Source organism: Asparagus officinalis, chromosome 6 (assembly GCF_001876935.1).
Source record: "Asparagus officinalis chromosome 6, Aspof.V1, whole genome shotgun sequence".
Lineage (NCBI taxonomy): Eukaryota > Viridiplantae > Streptophyta > Magnoliopsida > Asparagales > Asparagaceae > Asparagus > Asparagus officinalis.
The window spans coordinates 3,917,490-3,927,943 of NC_033799.1; the positions used below are offsets into that span (position 1 = coordinate 3,917,490).

The following is a 10,454-nucleotide window of genomic DNA, read 5'->3' on the forward strand; positions in this document are numbered from 1 at the left end:
CCGCGGTCGACCGTGGCCAACGACAGAGAACAAAAAACCACTACAGGGTCTCGCGATCGACTGCCGCGCCACACGCGGTCAATCGAAAAAAGTCCAGAGAATTTCCCGTGTTCGTGCACGTTCGCGGTCGACCGCAGAGCCACTCACGGTCGACCGTGCAGCATCCAAAATGTTCCTTGCTTATTTTCCTGAGCTTCGACGCCTTCGCCTCCAATTCTAGAAGAGATAGACAGGGGGAGTTAATTTCTTTCTTTGTGTGATTTTTTTGTTGGGTTAGAGAGTGATCTCCCTTATAATCTTCTCTTTTATGATTAATGAATTCCCTTGTTGTTCTCGTCCGTGGACGTAGGTCATAGTGGCCGCACCACGTTAAATCCTTGTGTGCTATTCTCTATCTCTACTGTGATTAGGTCGTACTATGTTATTATCCACTTTGTATAGATATTTTCTGTGTTTGTGTAGCCCCCCGCTGTAACACTGTGACCTTTGAAATATCAGATCTCCTGGCAACAATTTAACGTTGTGTGACAGATATGATGAGAACATAAATCACTAAGATAGTTCTGTTTTGTAGTAAGTGTGAAAGTTTTGATTAAAAAAATGTTTCAAATTAAGTATAAGAAGCAGCTAACCAGCTAGATAAACAGTAAATTAACAGAAGATAAAAGTTTACATCATAATGACTGCTAATGGACTCGATGAGCCGATGATTCCAAACAGCGGGTTGATACCCAGAAGATCGTCGTGATCGGTTTCCTAAATCCACGAAATTGTCCAATGTTGCATGACATAGCTTGGTTCTTTTTTCAAGGGACGTGGACCTTTGGATCTTCTGTACGTTTAAATAGAAAGGTTATACATACACTTTGAGGACATTATTCTTCAAGTTCGATATACATATTTGGTGCTTAAGGATCCTATTCACAAAGGAAAGCAAGTGAAAATAAGGACATGAAGAACATGCAAAAGTATAGACTTTACACCAAAGAACTTACTCGTGGAGTGTGCGCTTAAATACATATTCTAGGGTTATTTTTAGATAACCCCCCTGAATTTTGGATGGTTTTCACATAATTCTCTTGAATTTGTTTATTTTACGTAACCTCCTGAACTGTGGAGTGTCTCACAAAAAATTCTTAACGTACTTTAACCTTTTTTCATCGAACCTCATTGTTATTGCAACTAATTGTATATAATGTCCTTGAGAGAAAACACACAAAATTAATTTGTCATTTCTCACTACAGGCAACGCACCCTTCTCATAGTTTTCTGGAATTTTTAAGGAAATCTTATTTATTTACAAATAACATGTAGGGTGTTCCAGGAAGAGAAGGTCAAAGTTCGGTGGGTTTTATGAGACACCCCACAATTCAGGAGATTATGCGAAATAAACAAAGTTTAGGGGATTATTTGGAACACCCCAATGCTCCCCCCCACCCCCACAAAAAAAAAACCCGAAGCAAAACAAAAAAAAAAACCAAAGAAAATAATATTATTTAAAAAATAAAGAAAATCTAAGAGTTAGGGTGGTTTTGTGAAATTAACCGTTTACGTTTGCAGAAATATCATCCCTCCGTATAATTGTATTACGGTTTGTTAGTCGAACTTTACACGGCGAAACAATATACATTGAACGTAAACTTAATTCTACAAGACCTTATTTTCGCTTGCTTTCCTTTGTGAATAGAATATCCTTGGAAAACAGGCATGTAAAGGGGGAAAAGAAAAAGAAAACTAACCATCTTGAAGGAGCCGGAAACTTGAAAATTCAGTTTCAACATGATTTTTAGCGGAAATAAGCAACAAGAAGTTGAGAGACGTTTTATCGTGCCACAATCTATATATAAGTAAAGCTATATCTTAAGATTACTAAGAGACACACGTGTACGTACCATGATCACGTGTACGCAGGCATACGCGCCCTCTAAATTTTTTTAATGTAATGCTAATTGTCAAAGTCCCTACAAATCCTGATGACTCATAATGAATTGATTATGAGTACGCAGGCATTAATTGTTGTTTCTTGTGCACTAATAGTTTCTAGATCCAACCTAATAAAATAAGAATGGATTGTTTTAAATATAAGTTTGATTCCTCCTGTATATTTTGTTAGTATAGCTAGCCGTGCTAATCAAGTATTATGCGTGACTCCACCCCAACTAATAAATTAAATACATATTATAAGATTGCCAAAATTGGAAGGAAGGAGTAGCAAGAAATTCTGCAAAATATGATGAAATTGCCAAATATGGTTGAACCAAACCGAACTGGTACGCTTTGAACGGTATGGACCCGTTTCAGATTACTTTTTAGTTTAGTTTTACAATATTTTAATCTAACCTGTCCTAATTAATTCTAAGATCCACACGCTTAATTACTCTTTATGGGCATGAAAAGATTAAAAATGTAAGTTCAGTACTTGCTGCATGGAAATTTAAATATTTCAATGACTGGATGGATGGTCGAGGGAGGAGTGCACTTCCTATCGGGGTTCTGATAGCGTACTTTTTTACGGAAGTGCCCCTACACTTCTGTAAATAAGCATACTTTTTAGTTTAGTTTTAGAATATTTCAATCTAAGTTAATCTAATTATTTAGTTTTCTCATATCTGTTTCTGTTTTAAAATTATTTTTCTATTGATTAATTTTAGAATAGGTTCAATCTAAGCCTATAGAATTCACTGATTTTAGGTCGTATAGTCCACATTCTTTCATTTTTTCCAATCCATAGAATTTCTTCTCTTTCTTTTGTAAGTAGTAAAGATTAAAATTGTCAGTTGATTAGCTTGGACAATTTTGAAACTCAACTAAGGAATGCACAGGGGAATGAGGTAAGAGGAGTGCATTTTTTTTATTCATCTTTAAATTATTTCAACCTTTGCGGACCGACCAGTCGACTGATCTTTTAGAAAATTAGATGATCTGTGCAAACGATTATTTCGTTAAAAGAGCAAATTATAAAGAGGTTTGATTGATATTGGACAAGATTTAAAGCCGGACAAACCAAGTTTTGCTCATCCCTGGTTATGGCAATTGAAGTATGCACTATGAAAAGAAAACTTGACTTAGGGGTTATATATCTCATAAAATCAGACCTACCTTTGATGTGACTTAGCAAGACATAATAACAACAACAATAATAATAATATATCCACGAGGAACTCAGCTAAGAAAACAAAACAAAATAAAATAAATATCTTGTAGGTTGTGGTTGAATTATATATTATTTTAAATTGGATCCCAAAAAAATTGGATGTTGGTTTTGCTCAGCATTATTCGTAGCTCATGCTCTTTGCCGCTATCAATTAAACATATTGTGAACAGGGGTGTTTATGTGGGGGCCACCTCTACGTGCGCGTGAGGAGTTTTTTGGCCAATGCCTAGCGGGTAAAAAGCTAAGGCCCATTTATCTTTTGTTAGGCTTATAACCGCATCACCGCCTATAAATATTCGGATCTCCTAGGGTTTCGTGAGTGTGGGAACAGCGGCTTTGGAAGAAAATTGCGGCTAAAGGACTGGGTCTTTTTCGGCAGCAAGAAAAAAAAAGTAACAGGAGCAAGCAGCGGGAAAAAGCGGCTTGGAGAAAAATCGCAAAGGCAGAGACTTTCTTTCAGCGGCTGAGCAGAGGAAGAAAAAGAGAGAAAAAGAGAGATTCTACAAAAGAGAGGTTTATTTCTTTTGGGTAAAAATTAGATCTTTTTCTTTGAGACAAAAATCGCAAAGGCAGAGACTTTCTTTCAGCGGCTGAGCAGAGGAAGAAAAAGAGAGAAAAAGAGAGATTCTACAAAAGAGAGGTTTATTTCTTTTGGGTAAAAATTAGATCTTTTTCTTTGAGACGAGCTTGTGGATTGTACAAGTCATCGGTGTTCTCCTTATAGTGGAATCTCCCCTCACTCCTCCCGTGGACGTAGGCAATCTTGCCGAACCACGTAAATCTCGTGTATTTACTGTTTTCTGGGTTGTTGGCTATTGCTTGTAGGTTCCCTCAAAATTCGGTCTTAGAGCAGATGAGAGGAAGAGTGTATATTTCACTTTGATGAAATATATCACTTTCGATTCTTGTTTCCTTTGAGAAATAAGAATTTCATTATCTATTCGCGTTTCCTTTGAGAAACAAGAATATAGAGGTTGACTTGTGCTTTTGTGACAACAAAAAACAGTGCTCTCTCTCAGGTGATATCGCTTCCGCGTCTGAGAGAAGCGGTTTACTAATACAAGCGGAGGATGGCGTCAACAAGTAAAACAGTTAAAGTTGGAAAATACGAGATTGAAAAATTCAATGGGAAGAATGATTTTTCCTATTGGAGGATGCAGATGAAAAATTCGCTGATTTCGCAAAAATTGCACAAAGCTTTGGCTGGAAGAGAGAAGTTTGGCTGGAAGAGAGAAGCATAAAAATATGTCTGATGAGGATTGGGAGGAGCTGGATCTGGAAGCACGGGCGTCGATTATCCTTTGCCTTGAAAGGGATGTAGCTTTCTTGGTGGACACGGGGAGGACGGCTGCGGGCGTGTGGTTGAAGTTGGAAAGTACCTTCATGACGAAGAGTCTAACGAACCGGATCTATTTAAAATCCAAAAAGTATACTTGCAAGATGGATGAGGGCTCATCAATCCGGGAATATATCAACAAGTTCGATAGGATTATATCGGATCTGAAGGACATCGATGTGACTGTAGAAGATGAGGATCAGGCTCTTCTATTACTTCTATCTCTGCCGAAGTCTTATGAGAACCTGGTGCAAACATTGATGCTTGTGGGAGACAATTTGACGATGGATGAGACTAGAACGGCGCTTCTAGGGGATGACCTTCGAAAGATTGCAACCGGTGACATGACTACTGGTGGTAACAAAGAACAAGTGTCCAAACAAGAGAGTAGGTGGGAAGAAGAACAACAATAAGACTGAAAGACGAGAAGGCAAGGAAGAGGCGAGCTACGCTTCAGAGGATGGGGGCGATAAGGAATGTTATGTCGTCACGGATGGCGAGGATACCTCCGGGAAGTGGATTCTTGATTCTGGTTGCTCTTACCACATGTGTCCAAACAGGAAGTGGTTTACTACCTACAGGAGCATTGATGGTGGAACCGTATTGATGGGGAACAACCATGCTTGTAAAACGGTGGGGCTAGGTGATATCAAAATCAAGATGCATGATGGAGTGGTTCGAACCCTGACGGACGTACGACACGTTCCCGGCTTGCGGAAGAATCTCATCTCAGTCGGTGCTTTGGACTCCGGGGGTTGCAAGATTGTAACAGAGAACGGAGTGAAGAGGGTTGTTCGGGGTTCCTTAACAGTGATGAAGGGTGTTCGTCACGGTAATCTATATACTCTCTCAGGTACGACGGTGACGGGAGATGCAGCAGTTGGAGCTGAAGGAAGTGGTGGAGACTCATGTGAGCACACACGGTTATGGCATAGGCGGCTTGGGCACATGTCAGAGAAGGGTCTGGATCTGCTTGGTAAAGAGGGTTTGCTGAAGAATCTGAAGAAGCCTTGCATGGATTTTTGCGAGGACTGTGTGTATGGAAAGGCGCACAGGGTTCAATTTCTTAGGAGCAAACACAAGAGCAGAGGGATACTAGATTATGTGCACACGGATGTTTGGGGTCCGGCTTCGACAACTTCCAAAGGTGGTTCCAGATATTTTGTCTTATTCATAGATGATCATTCGAGGTATGCTTGGGTGTATTTCCTGAAGCATAAGAATGAGGTATTTGAGACATTCAAGAAGTGGAAGGCGATGGTTGAGAACAGGACGGGCAAGAAATTGAAGACGTTGAGATCTGACAACGGTACAGAGTACACAGATGGTGCCTTCAAGGAGTTCTGTGATCAGGAGGGCATTGCCAGACACTGGACAGTCAGGTCTACACCACAGCAGAATGGGGTCACGGAGAGACTGAACCGAACACTGTGGGAGAAAGCAGTGAGTATGCGATCTTATGCTGGTTTGGGCAAAGAATGGTGGGCAGAATCGATTGCTACAGCTTGCTATATTGTGAATCGATCTCCACATTCGACATTGGACGGTGATACACCCTATCGGGTGTGGTCAGGGGAGCATGCAGATTATGAGAGGCTCCGAATCTTCGGGTGTACCGCCTACTGGATGTACCGCCTACTATCACGTCAATGAGGGAAAGCTTGACGCGAGGGCCAAGAAGGCGATATTCTTGGGGTATGCAAAGGGCGTAAAAGGCTACCGTCTTTGGTGTACAGAAGATTCGAAGTTCGTGATCAGCAGGGACGTTACCTTTGATGAAAAATCCATGATTGCTATGGCACCCAAGGATGATGGTGTTGGGACTTCAAAGTCCCAGGTTATTGAGATAGAACCTAAAGACCAACCAGGTTCTAGTCATGTTCAAGTGGAAAATCAGGTAGATGATGAGCTTGAGCAAGAGGAGGTTCAGCATGAGATAGAACCTAAAGACCAACCAGGTTCTAGTCATGTTCAAGTGGAAAATCAGGTAGATGATGAGCTTGAGCAGGAGGAGGTTCAGCAGGAGAATACACAGGCACTACAACAATAGCAGCTCGAGGAAACTTTGGCTTCCACTAGGCCAAAGCGAGCATACAAGAAGGTACAGAAGCTGGGGGCTGATCAACCCCTGAAGCACTATGAGCAGGTTAATTTGGTTGAATACGCACTCTCGGTGGAGGAAGATGAGCCGGTCTCCTTCAAGGAAACTATTAGGGACAAGGATAGTGAGAGTTGGTTGGCTACGATGGAGGAGGAGATGGAATCTCTTCGGAAGAACCAAACATGGGAGGTGGTCCCATTGCCCGTAGGAAAAAAAGCTATTGGTTGTAAGTGGGTGTATAAGAGAAAGGAAGATCCTTCAGAGCTCGGTGGTACAAGGTACAAGGCGAGGCTAGTGGCTAAAGGGTTTGCACAAAGAGAGGGTGTGGATTACAATGAGATATTTTCTCCGGTGGTGAAACACACTTCTATTCGGGTGCTATTGAGTATTGTTGCTCATGGTGATCTTGAGCTGGAACAACTCGATGTTAAAACGGCCTTCTTGCACCGAGACTTGGATGAAGAGATCTACATGCATCAACCTGAGGGTTACAAGGTTGAGAATAAGGAGCATCATGTATGTCGCTTGAGGAAGTCACTCTATGGACTGAAGCAATCTCCTCGGCAGTGGTACAAGCGATTTGACTCCTTCATGCTGAAGCATGGATTTTCCCGAAGCGATTACGATTGCTGTGTTTACTTTCGGAAGCTTCATGGAGGTGATTATATCTATCTCCTTTTGTATGTGGATGACATGCTTATTGATTCAAAGAGCAGGGTGGAGATAGATAGGCTGAAATATCAACTTGGTAAAGAGTTCGAGATGAAGGACATGGGCGCTGCTAGAAAAATACTGGGTATGGAGATTAGAAGAGAGCGGGCGAATCGGCGATTGTTCTTGAGTCAGAAGGGCTATATAGAGCGGGTGATCGCGAGGTTTGGGATGCAAAGTGCTAAGTCGGTGGCGACTCCATTGGCTCCACACTTTAGGCTTTCAGGTAAACAATCTCCCACTACAGCGGAAGATAAGGCACACATGGATCGTGTTCCTTATGCTAGTGCAGTTGGCAGTTTGATGTACGCCATAGTGTGTACACGTCCAGATATTTCACAAGCGGTTAGTGTGGTCAGCAGGTTCATGGCGAATCCGGGAAAGGCGCACTGGGAAGCTGTGAAGTGGGTCCTGAGGTACTTGAAAGGTACCGCGGATACGGGTCTGTGTTTTGGTGGAGATACATGTCAGATTGACGGGTTTGTTGACTCTGATTATGCGGGCGATCTAGATAGACGACGATCTACTACTGGTTATGTATTCAGGATACATGGAGCTCCAGTTAGTTGGCGATCGATGTTGCAGGCTACAGTGACACTTTCTACAACAGAGGTCGAGTACATGGCTATGGCGGAGGGAGTGAAGGAAGCATTGTGGTTGTGGGGTCTTCTAGACGATTTGGGGATTGAGCAGGAGAACGTGAACTTGTGGTGCGACAGTCAAAGTGCGATTCACTTGGTGAAGAATCAAGTTCATCATGCTCGTACCAAGCATATCGATGTCAGGTATCATTTCGTGCGGGACGTCATAGAGGAAGGTGATATTTCTCTCATGAAGGTGCACACGAGAATGAGAATCCAGCAGACATGTTAACCAAGGTGGTCACAGGTAGCAAGTTTAAGCATTGTTTGGACTTGCTTCATATTAGCCCGTGTTGATTTGCCCAAGAGGGCATGGCCCTTCGGGGCGGTGATGGGGTGAGGTGGAGACAATAATTATATGGAGAACAAATTCTGAACTACGGTTAGCTTGATCCCGGTGGAGGGTACGTAGGCAGTCACGGTAAAGTGACGCAGCTGGTTTGACCTGGTTTAATCTCTGGTGATGTTCGCGGTGTTCTTCTGGTATTCGTCCATAATTTGAGGTTTATCAAATGATGTACGAGGTGGAGAATTGTGAACAGGGGTGTTTATGTGGGGGCCACCTCTACGTGCGCGTGAGGAGTTTTTTGGCCAATGCCTAGCGGGTAAAAAGCTAAGGCCCATTTATCCTTTGTTAGGCTTATAACCGCATCACCGCCTATAAATATTCGGATCTCCTAGGGTTTCGTGAGTGTGGGAACAACGGCTTTGGAAGAAAATTGCGGCTAAAGGACTGGGTCTTTTTCGGCAGCAAGAAAAAAAAGTAACAGGAGCAAGCAGCGGGAAAAAGCGGCTTGGAGAAAAATCGCAAAGGCAGAGACTTTCTTTCAGCGGCTGAGCAGAGGAAGAAAAAGAGAGAAAAAGAGAGATTCTACAAAAGAGAGGTTTATTTCTTTTGGGTAAAAATTAGATCTTTTTCTTTGAGACGAGCTTGTGGATTGTACAAGTCGTCGGTGTTCTCCTTATAGTGGAATCTCCCCTCACTCCTCCCGTGGACGTATGCAATCTTGCCGAACCACGTAAATCTCGTGTATTTACTGTTTTCTGGGTTGTTGGCTATTGCTTGTAGGATCCCTCAAAATTCGGTCTTGCGCTGATGAGAGGAAGAGTGGATATCTCACTTCGCTGAGATATTTCGCTACTGAGTCTAGGTTTCCTTCGCGAAACACAGATATCGAGTTTGACTTGTACTTTGTGCAAACAAAAGTCAGGGCTCTCTCTCAGGTGATATCGCTTCCGCGGCGGTGGGCGTGACTCTGCGAACAACACGTATGGTTTTCTTCTTTTGATAGATCGCTACGAAATTTGCCGAGATGTACTTGTGAAAATTTTACCCAAAAAAAGAAAAAAAAAATATTATCCAAAAAAATGAAAAAGGAGGTAAAGTTACATAAGAAAGGGACCGTTAATAATAGCTCACAGATCATTTTATAATTTTCCAGTTTTCTTTAACAAAGATTAAAGTCTTCTCTCTCTCTCTAGATCAAAAGGGCCGAAGCGCGGGCTACATAAAGTCTAGCCGATTTAGTAACTAATACTAATATGAGGAAATCTAGAGTTATGCATAGTCTTTTAATATTTAGCTCTTAACTAAATGATTCTCTGGCCAATAGGTCTGTACTATGATTGTCTTCGCGCCAAATATGATGCAACTTAACATGCCACTCAAGATGTAACAACTCATTAATGTCACATAATAGGTCTCGATCAAGAGAAGACTCCTCTTTCACTGCTTTAATAACAACCATCGAATCAAATTCCACCTCTAGTCTCTTACATCCTATATCCTAAGTGATTTGCAAGCCGTAAAGGAGACCCCCAACATTTTTGCTTTGATTGTCGAGAAACTCTCAATTCTTGCCATGAACCCACCAAACCAATTACCCCTCGCATTTCTAATTAGGTCGTCTGCTAATGCACGGCTCGATGGAATCTCCATAGCCTCGATCAGTATTGAGCTTCGCTCAATCTTGAACCGGCTTAATCCACTTGATCATTTTAATATTATTTCCTCATGCCCCTTGTTTTTTCGCTGCTACCTTCAAAGGGAAAAGGTCCTTATGAATGATTGTAATAGGAGCTCACATTAGGGTTAGCTATTCATTTGGGTGGCCCCGGGGCCGCACGACCGCTTCGTCGGCGCCCGGGCCGGACCCGGCCGGTGTGGTCGGGTCCGGGCCTGGCCCGGATCCGGGCCCGGACTCGACGAGGAGGCCAAATGGTCACAAATGGCGGGGCCAAGCCGGACCCGGCCCGGTCCGATCGGCCATAACAGCCATATTTGTGATTTTAACCAAAATATCCCAAAAAAGGTTAAAACAGCCAAAATTTAGGGGTATTTTGGCCATTTGGCTAGAGGGCTGCCTTTATAAATAGAGGAAGTTTTCATTTATTTTTCTCATCCAAAATTCATCTACTTCTCTCTAATACTCTCTAATACTTTCTTATTCTCGCTTTTGCTCTCTAATTCTTCAATCAAATCGATTGCTCCTCTGACTATGAAGGGCAAAT

The 10,454-nt window shown here is 42.2% G+C and overlaps 1 protein-coding gene across 1 annotated transcript in view; it reads right to left on the minus strand.

The window, feature by feature from the left end:
• LOC109845202 (terpene synthase 10-like) overlaps positions 1–1,810 on the minus strand; it is a 52,270-nt gene extending 50,460 nt beyond the window's left edge. Inside the window, exons 1-2 of the mRNA XM_020414423.1 lie at positions 1,740–1,810; positions 674–832 (exon numbers count right to left, since the gene is read on the minus strand). Coding sequence (XP_020270012.1) covers positions 674–832; positions 1,740–1,781 — 201 coding nt within the window. The 5' untranslated portion in view covers positions 1,782–1,810. The remainder of the gene's footprint in view (positions 1–673; positions 833–1,739) is intronic.